Source organism: Mustela nivalis (genome assembly GCF_964662115.1).
Source record: "Mustela nivalis genome assembly, chromosome: 6".
NCBI classification, from domain to species: domain Eukaryota; kingdom Metazoa; phylum Chordata; class Mammalia; order Carnivora; family Mustelidae; genus Mustela; species Mustela nivalis.
Genome location: NC_139025.1, coordinates 101,356,606 through 101,375,764, shown reverse-complemented (window position 1 = coordinate 101,375,764; position 19,159 = coordinate 101,356,606). Strand labels below are relative to the sequence as shown.

General features: G+C 38.5%; 1 protein-coding gene across 3 annotated transcripts in view; it reads right to left on the bottom strand.

Annotated features, from left to right (window-relative positions):
• The window catches only part of DPP8 (dipeptidyl peptidase 8), a 64,706-nt gene extending 45,793 nt beyond the window's left edge, over positions 1 to 18,913 (bottom strand). The window contains exons 1-4 of one of the 3 annotated variants that reach the window (XM_082737085.1): positions 18,683 to 18,913; positions 16,793 to 16,930; positions 13,878 to 14,147; positions 9,359 to 9,471 (exon numbers count right to left, since the gene is read on the bottom strand). In XM_082737085.1, the coding sequence (XP_082593211.1) occupies positions 9,359 to 9,471; positions 13,878 to 14,147; positions 16,793 to 16,829 (420 nt within the window). In that variant the 5' untranslated portion in view covers positions 16,830 to 16,930; positions 18,683 to 18,913. Of the gene's footprint in view, positions 1 to 9,358; positions 9,472 to 13,877; positions 14,148 to 16,792; positions 16,931 to 18,226 lie in introns of all 3 variants that reach the window. The other 2 variants (XM_082737086.1, XM_082737084.1) reach the window with 2 other exon arrangements.
• Between the last annotated feature and the right edge of the window lie 246 nt (positions 18,914 to 19,159).

Here is a 19,159-nt window from a genome sequence, read left to right as displayed (position 1 = left end):
TGAAAGAGAAAACAGAATGACTGTACTTTATCAAATTTTAACTGTGTGCATCAAAGAATGTGTATTAGTTTCCTAGGGCTGCTATACCACAAACTTGGTGACTGAATACAATAGAAATGTATTCTCTCACAATTCTGAAGGACAGAAGCCCAAAATTAAGAGCTCAGTAGGGTCATGTTTCCTCCAAAGGCTCTAAGGAAGAATACTTCCTTGCCTCTTTCAGCTCTGGTGGCTGATGGACTCTTTGGTTTATGGCAACATTTAACTGTAATCTTCAAATGATCTTTACCCCTCTGTGTCTGTTTCAAATTTCCCTCTCCTTTGTCATGTAAGAATACCAGTTGGATTGCCTGGGTGGTACAATCAGTTAAGCATCTGACTTTAGGTCAGGCCATGATCTCGGGGTCCTGGATCAAACCCCAAGTCGGGCTCCCTGCTCAGTGGGAAGTCTAATTCACCCTCTCCCTGTCCCCTCCCCCAGCTCATGCCCTCTCATTAATAGATAAATAAAATCTGAGGGGGGGAAAAAAATGAATGCCAGTTACTGTATTTAGGGTCTACCCTATACCCAGAATTATCTCATCTTGAGATCTTTAATTGTATCTGGAAAGACCCTATTTCTTTTTTTTTTTTTTTGAGATTTTTACATTTACATTAGATTATTTATTTGACAGATGGCGATCACAAGTAGGTAGAAAAGCAGGCAGAGAGAGAGGAGGAAGCAGGCTTCCTGCTGAGCAGAGAGCCTGATGCGGGGCTAGATCCCAGGACCCTGGATCATGACCTGAGCCGAAGGCAGAGGCTTTAACCCACTGAGCCACCCAGGCGTCCCTGAAAGATCCTATTTCTAAACAAGGTCACATTCACAAACACCTTTAGGATTCGGACATATTCTTTTGGTGGTAACTAATCAAACAATACACCCCAAACAACCTGAATACAAAATGGTCTAAGAATCTGAACAGACATTGCTCCAAAGACACACAAATAGCCAATAGGCACGTGAAAAGATGCTCAATATCACTAATAATTAGGGAAAGGCAAATCAGAACCAGAATGAGATATCACCTCATACTCATCAAGATGGCAACTCTAAAAAGCCAAGAAAAGAATAAGAAGTATTGGTAAAGATGCAGAGAAACTGGAACTCTTGAGCACTGCTTGTGGAAATGTAAAATGGTGTGGTGGCTGTGGAAAATAGTATGGCAAATCTCTCAGAAACATAAAAAACAGCTATATGATCCAGGATTTTCACTTCTGGGTATATACCTAAAAGTACTGAAAGTGGGAACATGACAATATATTTGTATACCCATGTTCATAGCGGCATGGTTTACAACAGCCAAAATGTGGAAGCAACCCAAGCGACTACTAATGGATGAATGGATAAACAAATATGGTATATACAAACTATGGAATATTATTCATCTTTAAAAAAAATATTCTGACACATACTACAACATGGACAAACCTTAAGTACATTATGCTAAGTAAAATAAGCCAGGTACAAAAGGACAAATATAGTGTGATTCTACTTACACGAGGTTATCTAGAGTAGTTACACTCCTAGGAACAGAAAATAGAAGGGCCTAGGTGGAGGGGTAATGGGCAGTTATTATTTAGCTTGTACTGAGTTACAGTTTTGCAAGATGAAAAAGTTCTGTGGATGGATGGTGGTGATGGCTGCACAACAATCTGAGTGTACTTACTGACAATGATGTACATTAATGTACACTTAAAAATGGTTAAGATGATAAATTTTATATGTATTTCAGCACAATTTTTTAAATGAAGATATAAGAACTTCAAATTAAGGTAAATGATGAACAGAAGAAAAAGGATGTCATGAAAAGCATCTTATCCTCCATAAAGGAGGATAGCAACTGTGGAAAGTAACTGTGTTTATTTTATTTTATTTTAAAGATTTTATTTATTTATTTGAGAGAGAGACAGTGAGAGAGAGAACATGAGTAAGGAGAAGGTCAGAGGGAGAAGCAGACTCCCCATGAAGCTGGGAGCCCGATGCGGGACTGGATCCCAGGACTCCGGGATCATGACCTGAGCCAAAGGCAGTCGTCCAACCAACTGAGCCACCCAGGTGTCCCAGTAACTGTGTTTAAATGTATAGATCTAAATTAGTGATTATAGTACTAAACACTTGTCAAAGATAAACTGATTTCAGATTAATTAAGGACTACTGCAGTTAAAGAAAAGAGCAAAAAGACAACTTACAAAATGGGAGAAAATGTCTGCAAATCACTTATCTGATAAGCACCTGGTATCCAGAATATATAAAAAATGCTTACAATTTAACATTAGAAAGACCCAATTTAAAATGGACACAGGACACACACACAGAGACTTCTTCAAAATAGATATACAAATGGCCAATAAAGACGTGAAAAATGCTCAACATCACTGGTCATTAGGGAAATGCAAATCGAATGACAATGAGAGACCTCTTTACACCACTAGGATGGCTATAACCAAAATGACAGACAATAATAAGTATTAGGGAGGATGTAGAAAATAAGAAGCCTTATACATTGATGGTAGGATAGTAAGATGGTGCAGCTGCTATGGAAAAGCCACTTAGTACTTTCTTAAAAATTTAAACAGTTACCACATGACCCAGCAATTCCACTCCTAAATATATACCCAAGAGAACTGAAAATATAAGTCTACACAAAATCTCATATATGTTAAAAGCAGTATTATTCATAAAAGCTCAAAAGCCCAAATGACCCAGATACCCATAAACTGATAAATCAAGTGTAGGAGACACATAAAATGAAATATTATTCAGCCATAAAAAAAAAACCAACAAAGTATTGTTATCTGCTACAATGTGGATGAGTCCAGAAAATACTGTGCTGAGTGAAAGAAATGAGTCATGAAGGTCCAAATAGTGACTGCATGATTCCATTTATATGAAATGTCCAGGATAGGCAAACCTATGGAGACTCAAAGCAGATTAATAGTTGCCTGGAAGTGAGCAGCTAGGTGGATAGGGAGTTTCCCTTTGGGATGACAAAATGTTCCAAAATTAGATTGTTATGATAGTTGTACAAATAACTCTATGAATATACTAAAAAAACCACTGAATTCCATACTGGGGTAAGTGAATTGTATAGTATGTGAATTGTATCCTAATTAGGCTTGTAAAAAAAAAAATAAAAGAATGGAAAAGTACATTCCATGCTAACACTAATCAAAAGAAAGCTAGAGTGGTTGTAAGAACATTAAAGTAAATTTCAGGGCATATGGGTGGCTCAGTGGGTTAAGCCTCTGCCTACGGCTCAGGTCATGATCTCAGAGTCCTGGCGATCAAGCCCCACACTAGACTCTCTGCTCAGCAGGGAGCCTGCTTCTCCCTCTCTCTCTGCCTGCCTCTCTGCCTACTTGTGCTCTGCCTGTCAAATAAATAAATAAAATCTTTAAAAAAAAAATAAAGTAAATTTCAGAATAAAAAATATTGCGAGAAACATGGAGGGTCATCTAGTAACAATAAAGGAGTCAATTTATCGGGAAGACATAATCATCCTATCCACTTTTGTGGATAACATAGCTTCAAAATATATGGAGATTTCAACATTCTCCCTCAAATAACTGAAATAACTAAATTAGTAAGGATACAAAATTTGAATACAATAAACTAACTTCATATAATGTTCATTTATAGACCCAGGAACAACAGAACACATATTCTTTCCAAGTAAACACAGAACATTTACCAACATGGATCATATTCTGAGCCATAAGACAAAACTCAAAAACTGGAAGAGATTCAAGTCCTACAAATTATGGTCTCTGAATACCATGGAATTTGGTTAGAAATCAAATCTCTGGAGAATACCGAAATAAGTGGAAACTAAACAGTACACATTTAAATAACTCATGGGGTAAAGGAAAAATGGGAAGTATTTTGAAGTAAATGAAAATGGAAATATGACATATTAAAATGTATGGGCGGTAATTAATTTGGTACCTAAAGGGAAATTTATAACGCTAAATGCCCATGTAGGAGAAAAAGAAAGGTCTCCAACTAGTAACCTCAGCCACCACCTTATGAAATCAGAAAAAGAACAAATGAAATCCCAAGTTAGCAGAAGAAAGGTAATAAAAATGATCAGAGAGTAAAACAATGAAATAGGAAATAGAAATTGATAGAAAAATCAAAGAAACCAAATAGATAGTAATATTAAGTCAGACTCATTAGAAAAAAAGAGATACTTTACAAGAAGTATCAGGAGAGAGGAACATCACACAGATTCTGCAGACACTAAAAAGATTAGGGAATATTATGAAACTTGTACCAATAAATTCAATACCATGATGAAATGAAAATTCTTTAAAAGACACAAAGAACCAAAGCTTACTCAAAAAGAAACAGATAATCTGAACCTGAATAACACTACCTATAATAAATAAACTGAATTTGCAGTTAAAAACTTTTCCACAAAGAAAACTACAGGTCCAGATGGCTTCACTGGTGAATTCGACCAAATTCTTCCACCAAATTAAAAGGAACAAATGACCTCCAACTTATGCTGTGGCCAGAATAACACTATTACCAAAAATCATACACAATATTGTAAGAAAAGAACTTTATAGACCAATATCCTTCATGATGAGGGATTAAAAAAAATTTTAAACAAAATTATAGTAAATTGAATCCAACAATACTTAAAAAGGATAATAAATCATAACCAAGGGAGTTTTATCCCAGGATTGCAAGGTTGATTTAACATTCAATAATCAAGTGATGCTTTGTCATATTAACAAATTAAAAAATAAAAAAAGAAAGCTTTACGATCTTTTCAACAAACACAGAATAAAACATTTAACAAGGGATGCCTGGGGGGCTCAGACAGGTAACCATATGCCTTCAGCTCAGGTCATGATCCCAGGTCTTAGGATCAAGTCCTGCATGGGGCTCTCTGCTTTTCGGGGAGCCTGCTTCTCCCTCTGCCTGCAGGTCCCCTGCTTGTGCGCTCTCTTTCTGAAAATAAATAAATAAAGACTTAAAAAATATTTAACAAACTCAGTATCTGTTTCTGATAAAAGTCCTAAGCAAGCTAGAAACAGAAGAGTACTTCCCCAGCCTACCAAAGGGCATTTATGAAAAACCTACAGCTAATAGACTTACTGGCTAAGGACTGACTGACTCCTCCCCTAAGATCAAGAACACAAGAACATCTGCTTTCACTATTTCTATTCAACTTTGTACTGGAGGAGTTAGCAAGTACAATAACCCAAGAAAAAGAAACAAAAGGCATCCATATTGGAACGAACTGACAGTGTTTACAGAAAATAAAACTGTTTATATAGAAAAATCTAATGGAGGCTACAAAAATCTAAAGGAACTAGGGGTGCCTGGGTGGCTTAGTGGGTTAAACCTCTACCTTCGGCTCAGGTCATGATCTCAGGGTCCTGGGATCGAGTCCACATCGGGCTCTCTACTCAGCAGAGAGCCTGCTTCTGCCTCTTCTCTGTCTGCCTCTCTGCCTACTCGTGATCTCTGTCAAATAAATAAATACAATCTTTTTTTTAATAAGGATTGCACTTATTTATTTGACAGAGAGAGAGATCACAGGTAGGCAGAGAGGCAGGCAGAGAGAGAGAAAGGGAAGCAGGCTCCCTGCTGAGCAGAGAGCCCTATGCGGGGCTCGATCCCAGGACCCTGGGATCATGACTGAGCCGAAGGCAGAGGCTTTAACCCACTGAGCCACCCAGGTGCCCCAATAAGTACAATCTTTAAAAAAAAAAAAAAATCTAATGGATTAAAAGAGTTTATTTATTTATTTTTTAAATGTCAGTGGTTTTTTTTTTTTAAAGATTTTATTTATTTATTTGACAGAGAGAAATTACAAGTACACTGAGAGGCAGGCAGAGAGAGAGAGAAGGAAGCAGGCTCCCTGCTGAGCAGAGAGCCTGATGCCGGACTCGATCCCAGGACCCTGAGATCATGACCTGAGCCGAAGGCAGCGGCTTAACCCACTGAGCCATCCAGGCGCCCCTGGATTAAAAGAGTTTAAATAAGGTTGCAGGATAAGATAAATACACAAAATCACCTGTATTGCTAAATACTGGCAATGAACAACCAGAAACTGAAATTAGAAAATATCATTGACTATATGGAACCAGTGGCATAACCACATAGAAGAGAACAATTCTAACTTACTCTTGTAAGTAATCACAGTGTTTATTCCTTTGTTATTTTTTCCCCCTTCGTTATTTTGAAACTGTTGAGTGTGTAATATGGGGTAAAGCAAATGAGTAATTATGTTGTTGTTTAAACTGGGACCTTTGGCATTAGAGAAAGGAGAGACATATGTAAGATAAATGAGGTTGAAGAAAAATCCTGTAAAGTAAAATCTGAATTAGATGTATCAGTCTGAACTTAGAATTTATCTGAATTGAGATGGATTCATACTGATACCTACAATTCAAACAGACACACACACACAAAATATCTATATATTCCCTAGTGTGTTCAATAAAAAAAGCCCAGAAACAATTACCAACCCAATAATAATGAACGCCCCTAGTACCCAGATCATGGTCTCTTACTACCAATTTCCTCTACAGGAACCAAAGTTCATTGATTTAACATTCAATAATCAGTCATTCAATGACTGACTCCAAGCATGGGAGAGGCAATGTGTAAGACGTAACTTCTTACTAGCCTAGCATCATACTAGCAAGGAACATGTCATAAGGATCTAACATGTCAAGTTGAAGGGGCTGCCACCAGCCAATAATAAGACCACTTGAACAATAAGAATAACTATCAATGTATCAAAAAACATCAAACAAATTTACTCTATAAGTTTATGAAGATACCAAAAAAAAATCCAAAACCAAGAAAAACCGTAAAAACCAAAAAACCAAAAAACCCTAACCAATCATCTATGGAGGACTGTAGGAAACAAATTATTTGGAAAATGATAAATAAAGAGAAAGAATCAAACTTTATCCTGCCTTTTCATTATGAACTCCACCCCAGGATGCACACCTCAGAATCACGGTTGAATAGTAATTTCTTTTTATAGAACTATTCCAGTTAACAAATAAAGAAGGAAATGATAAAACATCACTGTTTTATAACTCCTAATGAATTAATCAATCTTGGCAATGATCAAAGGGTGCCATCATCATAAGAAGAGAAATAAGGCTCTATATGCCTCTTGAAGGAAGTACACCTTATCTATGAAATATTCTTTCTTCTAAATTATGGCAGAATATATATAACATAAAATTTACCATCTCAGCTATTTTTAAGAGTACAATTCAGTAGTGTTAAGTGTACTCATACTGTTGTGTAACCCATCTCTGGAACTTTTTCATTTGGTAAAACTGAAATTCTATACCCAGTAAACAACAACTCCCCATTGTTCCCTTCCCCTAGTCCCTGACAACCACTTTCTACTTTCTATCTCCATGAATCAGACTACTTTAGGTACCTCATGTAAGTGGAATCATAAAGTATTTGTCCTTTTGTAACTGGCTTATTTCACTTATCCTAAAGTGTTCACGGCTCATCAACATTGGAGTATATGTAGAATTTCCTTCTTTTTTAAGCTGAGTAATAATCCACTGTATGTATATACCACTATTTGTTTATCTATCCATCTGTCCATGGACACTTGGGTTGTCTCCACCTTTTGGCTATTGTGAATAACGCTCCTATAAACATGCGTATACAAATATGTTTCAAGACCCTGCTTTCAAAAAAAAGCAAACCTGGGTCTGATCAAGTTTCTATATCTAACTACCTATTCATATTTACAGAAAATAAAGGGGACCAAAAAAATAGATCAAACACCACCACTGGATAAACAACCAGCAAAAACAGACCTTTCTTTAACAGATAAAGTAGAATGGGGTAAAAAAAAAAAGGACGGCGGGTAAATCAATAAATTTAAACAGACCTATTAATCAATTGAAAAAATGAATACTATTTAGATCTTGATTTGTACAAATCAAGTATAAAAGTTATAGTTAAAAATCAGGGAAACATGAACACTAGTTGAATATTTCATATGAAGAGAAGGTTAACAATTATGTAAGTTATGATAATGACACTGTGATAATGTCTAAAAAGAATCTGTACCCTTTCGACACACACTGATTTATTTAAGAATGAAACAACGTATCTTGCTCTGCTTCAAAATAATCCAAGAGGTGGGGCTAGAGACTATGTGGGGGGACTGGCAGGTCTACAATGAAATGCAAATGGCCAGGATTTGATAATTACTGATAATCATGTATGATCTATTAGTTCGAAATTTTCCATAATGAAAGTTTAAAATAAAACACAACTTTGATTTATTAATTTCCAAACTGTTCCATGAGGAAACTACCATTATTTTGGTTCTTTCTGTTTTAAAGAAAAGTCGTAAACCTATGGGAAAAACGACAGCCCTGAAAAACAGTTACAGTCAAAAGGATTAGTTACTATGGAAATTATTTTTTAAATTCCTATTATCACATTTTAGTTCATTTAACCTAAAACACTGTTTAATAAGGAAATACTCAATGTAAAATAATAAATGAGAACCAAAAGGGCAAATAATTACACCCAAATTATTATCTTGTTCTTGGGGTGTTTTCGACTATTTGCTTTTTGTCTAAAGATAAAATATTGAGGGAAAAAACGATACTAAACAAAAATAAAACAAAAATAACCCTTAAGCTTTGATTCTAGGTAAACTGAATTCTACATTTATAAACAAAAACTGAACTTAGTACCTTTTCTTAACCCTTAAGTTAGTACTGTTACTAAGAATCAGAACTATAAATTCAATTTAAAGATTTAAATAAAAAGCTTTCTAGAAATATAATTATTTTAATATGAGCTCTTACCTCAAAATGTGCCTCTCTGCCTACTTGTGATCTCTCTCTCTTTCTCTCTGTGTCAAATAAATAAATAAAATCTTTAAAAAAAAAAAAAGATTTTATTTATTTATTTGACAGACAGAGATCACAAGCAGGCAGAGGCAGGCAGAGAGAGAGGAGGAAGCAGGCTCCCCGCTGAGCAGAGAGCCCGATGTGGGGCTCGATCCCAGGACCCTGAGACCATGACCCGAGCCAAAGGCAGAGGCTTTAACCCACTGAGCCACCCAGGCGCCCCGAGAAGCTAGTTTTAAAAATCAGAATTATTATACCCCTTAGTTTCAGATGTTGAGAATTAAATGGAATTTAACAGTTAGACATTCAAAAATATAAAAATATTTTAATTCTTTTTGATTTACATCTATGTCAAGTATAAAACCCCACCTGAATTTCTGCCTCTTAGTAAAGGCAGTATCTGAAAATGTATACCAATCACAGGAATAGCAGTGTTTAATCCTACCTGAAAAAGATCCAAAAGAGGCTTCCAAGAGAGCATTAAGACTGCTGCTCTGTTGATGGTTTTGGGAATTTCAGAATAAAACAGTGTATTTTCTCTGTTCTCACCAGACATAGCTGTAAGAGAAAATAGTTATTTAAAAATTATTTTCAAATACCAATCTACTTCAATTACAGTCTAAGTAAGTACATAAATCTTTTTTTAAAAGATTTATTTATCCATTTTTACAGAGAGACAGAGGGCATGAGTGGGGGGGTGGGTAGAGGGAGGAGAAAATCCTCAAACAGACTCTGCACACAGTGTGTGGAGCTCAACATGTAGCTCAATCCCAGGATCCCAAGATCATGACCTGTGCCGAAATCCACAGCTGGCTGCTTAACCGACTGAGCTACCTAGGTGCCACATAACGCACTCTACAGGAAGGTTAATAAGTAGATGTACATGCCATTTGTCATGAAAATTTTCTTCAATAAAAACCCAGGTTTCACAGAAAAATGCTCAGGTTTCATTTCAGATCTTGGTCCCTCTCAAAACAAACATAAAAGTGTTAAGATGATATAAGGACAATTGTCATTTTTAGTTTTTTGAAAATTGTTAAGTCTCTTACAAGTTTGCAATAGATTTATGAAATTTCAAATGGGGTGCTTTGTGGCAACAGCAGATGACTAAGTTTCTTTTTTTTTTTTCCCCAGAAGCTTTTAAACTACTTATTTAGAAGTATATATAGGTCTAACTGAATTCTAATTTTTCTTCATTATAAATGTCCTATAACCATAGTCTGAAATAAATTTCAGCTGAAAGTATATTCATTAAAACAATAAAAAATTCTGATATGTGATTTGCTAAAAAATCTCTTTGTCCTTTATTGGCGAAGGGGTGAAGTAAATAGGCCTGTACTAAGTAGAAACCAGGCCTATTCTATGAAATCATGCAGTAATTGAATGTGAATATCACAGCAGTGTAGAGTGAGCTACATAAAGAGAAGTAATACAAACTATGATTATGAAGATGTGAACCAAAGAAAACTTTAAGTAAAACAAAGCCCTTCTTCAATAAAAGGTGCTAGAATGGTAGAATGGTATCATTTCCAAAAAAATTAGGGAAAGGTGAAGGAAGGAGAAAATAAATCACAAAGGAAGAACAAGGAACTCTCTTGGATAGAACTGATCTTCAGCATAGTGTTTCTTTTTTTTTTTTTTTTTTTTTTTTTAGTTATCTTGTCGTTTCTAACAGTTTTTATTTTTTATTTTTTTAATTTTTTATTTTTTATAAACATATATTTTTATCCCCAGGGGTACAGGTCTGTGAATCACCAGGTTTACACACTTCACAGCACTCACCAAAGCACATACCCTCCCCAATGTCCATAATCCCACCCTCTTCTCCCAAACCCCCTCCCCCCAACAACCCTCAGAGTTTGTTTTGTGAGATTAAGAGTCACTTATGGTTTGTCTCCCTCCCAATCCCATCTTGTTTCATTTATTCTTCTCCTACCCACTTAAGCCTCCATGTTGCATCACCACTTCCTCATATCAGGGAGATCATATGATAGTTGTCTTTCTCTGCTTGACTTATTTCGCTAAGCATGATTCGCTCAGCATAGTGTTTCTGATAATGGCAGAGAAGGTAGTCTGTGGAAGGGCATGGTAACTTCCATGTTAGCCTTTGCAGAGGCTGGGGATGAGCCCCCAAATATTCACATCTTCCTTTATTTTCCTAAACTGTTCTTAAACTTTCTTAGTTTGTATTGCCTTTGGAGTAAAAGTTAGATATGAGCTGGAATGCACTTTAGCATTTGCCTTTGTCTTAAATCTATTCTGTACATTCCAGAGTTACTGTGTTATAGAATTGTCAGGACTGCAGTCACCTATCTACACCACTCATAATTTAACAAAATGTGAACATAACCTCCTTAAGCCTTGTCCTTCTAAGAGTCCTCAGTCCTCAAATATGAAAAAACTGATTCTCATCTATTTTTCAAATGAGAGCTATTCCCCACAATCATTTTAGTTGCCCCTATTAAAACTGCTCCTTGCTCTATAACATCCTCCCTGGCTCCGTACATGCCCAATAAAAACTTCAAGACATTCTAGGTATGCACACATCAGTTCTATGTACGCACAAAACAAACTTCTCCCATTATTTCTCTCCTGATGACACAATGGAACACACTTTTTGGTGTTCACAATATATGAAAAAATTTTTAAACAAATGGGGTGCCTGGGCAGCCCAGTCAGTTAAGGCCCTGACTGTTGATTTCAGCTCCAATCATGATCTCAGGGTGGTGAGATCAATCCACCCTCAGTGGGGAGGCTGCTTCTCTCCTTCTCCCTCTCCCTCTGCCCCTCCCTCTACTCTCACGCTCTTATCGTGCACACACACCTACTCTCTCTTTCAAATAAATCAATAAACCTTAAAAAAATATTTTTGAACAATGGATTTATAGAAAGTATTAACTTCAGAGGAATAGAAAAGATTTGAACAAATGAAAAGGCATACCACTATCTTGAAAAGTTCAATATTTTGAAGATTGTCAACTTTCCCTAACTTCTCCAATAAATACAATGTAATCCTACAACAGTATAACTAACATCAGGAGAAAGAAGCTATACAAGCTAATTTTAAGTTCTCACAGAAAAACAACCAAACAAAAATAATCAAGAAAAGTGTGATGAAAGGTAACTAGTGCTATCAAGTAGTAAAACATACAGAGTAAGGGTAACAGAAGTAGCAGCAGCACAGTATAAGTACTTCATTTAATAGAGCAATGGAGGGGCGCCTGGGTGGCTCAGTGGGTTAAAGCCTCTGCCTTCCGCTCAGGTCATGATCCCAGGGTCCTGGGATCGAGCCCTGCATCAGGCTCTCTGCTCAGCAGGGAGCCTGCTTCCTCCTCTCTCTGCCTGCCTCTCTGCCTACTTGTGATCTCTGTCAAATAAATAAATAAAATCTTTAAAAAAAAAAAAATAGAGCAATGGAACCAAACAGGAAGTCCAAAATATATAAAGATTTTAAGAAACATAATCCTGGAGTTGGGAGAGACTTTCTAGTTAGGATGCCAAAACCTATAGAGAAGTACAAATTTAACTATCAAAAGAAAAAAAAAATCACAAAGATTATAAATAAGTCACAGAAAAAGAAATACACATGTTGAGGTGCCTGGGCGTCTGCCTTCGGCTCAGGTCACCATCCCAGGGTCCAGGGATTGAGCCCCATGTTGAGCTCCCAGCTCAGAGGGAAGGATGCTTCTCCCTGTTCCCCTCTCCCTGCCTGTGTTCCCTCTCTCGCTGTCTCCCTCTCTGTCAAATAAATAAATAAAATCTTTAAAAAAAGAGAGAAATATATACAAATGTCTTTTAAACATGTGAAGATGCTCAACCTCACTTGAAATTATAGTGATTAACCTTGTTGGAAGGATAATTTCACAGTATGAACCAAAATTCAGAATATACACACCTTTTATCTCAGCAGTTCCACTCTTTGGAATTAGTCCTATACGTAAATTCACAAATTCAAAATGATCCAATACAGTGGTATTTATCGCCTCATCTTTTGCAACAGGATAACAGAAAAACCTAAATGCCCCTTATTAGAGGCATCGTTAAGTAAATATGGCACAATTATATAATGGAATAATCTAAGTGGTTAAGAAAATGCATCTGTAATTACTGACACGGACTAATGCAGAGTATTCCTAAAAACATACGTATGTAGATGAATGAAATAACTTCGGAAGAAAGGAATAAACCTATTTTTAAAAATGTAATAAACAAAGGGCACCTGGGTGCCTTAGTTGGTTAAGAGGCCAACTCTTGATTCTGGCTCTGGTCATGATCTCAGGGTTGTGAGACTGAGTTCGTCTTTGAGTCTGGACAGGCTCAACGTGGAGTCTTCTTGTCCCTCTCCCTCCCCCTCCGCCCTTCCCCCTCCGCACGCTCCCTTGCATGCTCTCTTCACAGTGAGCTCTTTTTTTTTTTTTTTTTTTAAAGATTTTATTTATTTGACAGAGAGAAATTACAAGTACACTGAGAGGCAGGCAGAGAGAGAGAGAGAGAAGGAAGCAGGCTCCCTGCTGAGCAGAGAGCCCGATGTGGGACTCGATCCCAGGACCCTGAGATCATGACCTGAGCCGAAGGCAGCGGCTTAACCCACTGAGCCACCCAGGCGCCCCACAGTGAGCTCTTTCTCTCTAAAATAAATAAACAAAATCTTTAGGAAAAATTTAATAAAGAACTAAGTCAGTGGCATAATATATTTAATTTAGACAGATCTTAAACCTGGAGTGAATAGGCTCAGGAAAAAGACACCCAAACCAACCTTGGTTGAAAAAAATGAGAATAGCAATGGTCGAGAGTGATTTTATTGTTTGTGTTCTTCATCTGACCATTGCTAAGGAAAGGTGTTTTGTTCCTTTAAGGGAACATCACTGATTCATTATTTATTCCCCAAAATTGGGAGTGCCAATTGTATCTAGATTTTGAAATAAGAAAGCATTTCCTCAAAGAAACTATAACCTCATACTCACCAAGGTAATATATCCTGTCTGAATGAGGCCCATCTGGATCATTCCTCTTCACAAACATAAAATCATGTGGTGCCTTAGCCATCATGTACCCATGGTATTTTCTGGTATCAGCAAGGAGCTTTTTAAGCTGACTCCAGGAATATCGCTCAACGTAAAATGGCTCCAATTTAGGCTGATCCTGTGATTCAATATTCTCCTCACAATCTGCAGTTTCAAAGATCTCAACACCCAGCTGTTCTGTTTCCATAGCTGCTGCCATGTTGCATTTTCCTAGAAAAATAAGGCACATGAAGTTGTTCACAGGTCTGCCTTCTTTTATATTAATGGGCATGACAGTCTGATAGTGCTTCCCCCACCAAAGGGGCAAGAAAAAAAAATGTTCTTCAGCACAGTTGCAATAAAACCTAATAAGAAAAGTAATAGCTCCACCTTCTCTGGTGTTCAGTTTAAAAAGGGGATTTTTTTTTTTTTTAATTGAGGTCATGTCTATTTCACTGTGACTATAAATCCCTTTAGGAACTTTTATAAAAGGCTGTCCTTACATATCTCTTGCCAAAAATTCCTTTTTTCTTTCCCACACTGGAAAGAAACAGGCCATATGCCAGTTGGCTGCTATGCTCCATCCAAGAGCATGCCAATAGTGAAATCTAAATGCGCTCAAGGAGTGAAATGTTTTTGCACTTAAAAAAGTAACACGTTTGATAAATGTTGACTTCAGTTACAGAAATAATGACAAGCAATTAGAACAGTAATAAAATTGCAGCAAACAATGTACTTGTAATAAGCTTCCCAGGGCACTTACCAAGATAATATAAATACTGTTTCTGTTTAAGTGGAACTCCAAACAACAAAAGATATATAACTGCGTAATACATTTTTCTTTGGTTTCTGCTCTTGCTAGGTATCACTATCTTTTGACTACTTTTGGTAACTATAAATAATTTATTTAACTATTATTGCAAATTATATAACTTTTAATTTCACGATTAAATGGGAGAAAAAAGATACTATCTTCAAACAGCTTTAATTAGGTGAAGTTTATGCAAAAAGCATTTAATGTTTGGGGCGCCTGGGTGGCTCAGTGGGTTAAAGCCTCTGCCTTCAGCTCAGGTCATGATCCCAGGGTCCTGGGACTGAGCCCGGCATCGGGCTCTCTGATCCGCAGGGTGCCTGCTTCCTCCTCTCTTTCTCTGCCTCTCTGCCTACTTGTGATCTGTCTGTCAAATAAATAAATAAAATCTTAAAAAAAAAGCATTCAATGTTTGTACTACTGATATCTGATAAAAATCTGAACCCAATTTCCCAGTTCAACCCCAAAACAGTGTCAATATTTCATCTACTAATGATATTTCTTGTCACTTTACAAATTCAGAAAAGGATGTATTTTCTTTTGTCTATTTCAATATTTAAACAACATTTCAGCATTTAAAGCAGCGATGTATCAGAAAAAATAAAAAGCACTCTTATGACAAGACACTGTGTGAGATTCTGAAATGCGTTATTTGTGAAACTACCAAAAAGAAGCAACACAAACAAAAATTCTGAAGCAATCTGTGGATTTGGGAGAGAAACAGGTTACATTTATGTAACTACCTCTAGAACAACAATCAATGCATGGTTGTATATTTAATATGATATCGTTTTTTAAAGTTCAATTTCCCAGGTTAACAAGAGTCCACAGTAACTACCAACCACAGAGAAAGAGTAATTAGCAGGTGGGGGTTGCGAATTAAGTCCACCAGGCAAGCACTATGGCATGCAAAATGAACTGAACGGTGTGGCTAGGATAGTGTCTTTTTTTATGCTACAGTGAATCATACTATCAGTTTCAATGTAACAGTAGCAACAGTGACCAGAAAACCCATTCAAGAATTATATTAGGGGGGCGCCTGGGTGGCTCAGTGGGTTAAAGCCTCTGCCTTCGGCTCAGGTCATGATCCCAGAGTCCTGGGATCGAGCCCCGCGTCGGGCTCTCTGCTCGGCAGAGAGCCTGCTTCCTCCTCTCTCTCTGCCTGCCTCTCTGCCTACTTGTGATCTCTGTCTGTCAAATAAATAAACAAAATCTTTAAAAAAAATAAAAATAAAAATAAAAATAAAAAATAAAAAAAAAAAAAAAAAAAAAGAATTATATTAGGTATCCAACCTGTAACATTACTATAATTGGGCATTTATCTCCAAGGACCAAAATCCAAATAGCTCAGCAGAGAAAAAGTCATTTGGCTCAACTGCTACTTAGCACACTGATAGTAAGTGGCAGTATAGGACATGGGGGCCTGCCCATCTAAAAGCCAATGGGAGGCCTACTTGCTATCAAATATGTCAGTGGATCTAGTTTGATTTCTAACAGAATTAGAGACAACTGAGAGAAAAAGCTACGCAAGCCATACTCATTATCCTCACCTCCCTATTTGTTAAATTTGGAACTTCATGTCCAAACCACTGCTCACAAGAATAAGGCTACGGAATATAACCAGGAAGCTCAGCAGGCAGATTTCACAAGGCTTACTGCCCAGCTTCCTGAGTCACCATCAACTTGACATCTCTCCCATGTGAAAACTGCATTAGCTCGTACTCATTAATAGCCAATTACCTGCTCTCCCTAAACTGTACTAGGTCTTTGGACTATTTCTGTCTCTCTCCACACATACATATAAAATTTAACAGTTCAAATGACATTCTACTATTCTACTTATAGTAAATGAATATTCCACGTTTTCTAGGATATTTTAGTAATTTACACAAATGTGTAACAAAATCATTTAAGTTCCAGGATTTCCATAGCACCACATATTCAAATACATTAACAAAGTTCTAATTTCAAAAATTAGAAGAGAATCAGCATACATTTTCAGCACAGTGCATGTGTGTCACTGCCCCACCTACCTCTTCACTTAAGGCCCTTCCCTCGTGCCTACCTGATTGTATTTTCATCTGCTCAGATCTCTTCCACATTCAAAGAGACCTTTTTTCAAGTGACTCAACTTCAAGCACAGATCCCTCTGCTCATCTTGCTCTCTTCTCACAGGAGTCTTTCCTTTTCTCACCATCCAATCCTGCTCACCAGGATAATGAAATAAGATATAAGGCTGTTGATCATTATTGAAATGGATCATATGAGGCCAAAAAGAGTAAATCTAAAGTCCCGAATAGATATTAACACTAGTATAGAAATATTCTTCTTGGTGTAATATATAATGCCTGAATTATTTTGTATCTGTACTTTAGATTATTAAAATATTTTTTTAAAATCCCAGAAATGTATACCCTAAATTTACTCAAAAGGATATCCTGACAATAGTGTAAATCCTGACATCCAGATGTACATTAAAAGGAAAATTACAGAACTTTACAAAGTATAAAAGGCACACAAATGTGAGGTTACTCAGGTGGGTACTGCAAATCCTCAAAAATGACAGATGATTGATTACTAACATTTATTTCTGTGTGCTTGGTCCTGTTCCTGCTTTTACATTAGTAATACATTTGTATTATTTTACATAATACATATTGAGCTGGTTGGAGACAGAGTAGACTCAAGAGAACAATCAAAAGGAACTATAAAACAAGCCATTTTCACGGAAAGGAAATTAACTTGCATTTAATCATTTTTTTCCTAAGACCAAGAATGTGCTATCCATTTTAAGTGCATCCCACTTTTGCTCCTCTCCTTTTTAGCTGTAGTCTGAAAATAATTGAATTAGGTAACTTTTCCATAAAAGGAAGCATTAAGTTGTTGGAATTCTGGCTTAGTAAAAGAAAAAAAAAGGGGGGGGGTCTGTGATTACACTTGTTACTTCGTTATCAGCTTTAATTCTGGGCTCTCATAGCCCAAGTAGGTGATGGAGAGAGATGTGGAGAGAAAAGCTCAGGGGCAAATGGAGGGAAGACAGTGGTTATGCTAAAAACAACGCTACGATGTCAAGACACTGTCCCATGCACTAAGCCCCTCACTCAGAGAAGACCATCTTGGTTACAGGATAGCTTCAGAACTCCCAAATCTGGACATACTCAACTGCCATTCTTATTTTTAATCCAAGAGCCAAGCAGTCATTCCGTTGGAACACCCCACGCCTCACTGAAGCCTAGCTATTTCACTCTTCAGGGTCCATAGCTAGTTGAGAGGTTCATTATCACTAACTGGGGCAAAGATCTTGAAAGCTATGAATGGGGAAGAAGAGGATAGGTCTAACAGAGAATGTTGAGAATGAGGGGAGGCCAAGTCTTAGAAATCTCAGAAGTGTGTGTGTGGGGAAAGGTGGGGTGGGAGAAAGAAATGTATCTATCCTGCCCCCTGGGGGGTGGGGGGGAGGTAGAATGAGAAGGGGCCGGTGAGCAGGGAGGGAATCGACCTAGAGTAAGGCAGGAGGAAGGAAAAGAACACCGGCTGGGAAATCAGAAAAATCTCAGTCCGAATCCGATCCGCCACAGTCGAACCTGAGGCAGATCCCTTCTGCTCTGCGGGCTTCCGTTTCCTCATCTGCAAGCCCGGGCAATACCCGGCTCCCAACCCCAGCGAGGCTCAATTAACATAACGGACGTGGAAGTCCGGAGGCCAGCACCCAGCGCTCAGGGGGCGCCCAGTGAACGTTGGTGGACTCGGAATCTCGGAGCCTCGGCTTCCTCTTCCGGCAAGCGGAGGCCCCGCCACCAGCTCGGACCCGCGCAGGGCGGCGCGCCGGGTAAACCGCAGAGCGGGCTAACCCGGAGAGCGCGCCGGGCGGCTCCTCCGTGAGGCGGAGCGGGGCGGCCGGGCTGGGGCCCAGGCCTCGCGGGCGAAGGGGAAGGAGAGGGGGCGGATACTGCACCTTCCCCCCCGGCCCCGCCCGGAGCGTCCCGACGCGTGCTACGGAGCGGGCCTGCGCCGCTTCATGCCGCGCCGCCTCCACTCCCGACCCCGCTGCGGCGGCTTCCTCGGCGACCGAGCCGGTGGTAACCCAGGCGCAGAACACGGCACTTAAAGGCGGCGGCAGCGGCGGCGGCGGCTGCGGCTGCGCTCGGGAACTTCCGGTTCCTCGCGCCCCGCCCTCCGACCAGCCAAGGCTCGGCGGGGCCAAGAAGGGCGCCGCTCCCTGCTGAGTGGGGTGCTTTGCCACAGTGCAGTCTAGTGGCCGGAGGAACGAACCGGGCGCGGGGCAGGGACAGCAGCGGTGGGGGACCGGTGAAATCCAGAAAGAGGCAGAGACTTGCTAGAAATGGCAGGACACACTGTGGCGCGCCTCTACTTAATCTATTTTTTTTTTCATTCAACAAATATATACTGAGTGCCCGCTATGTGCCAGGTA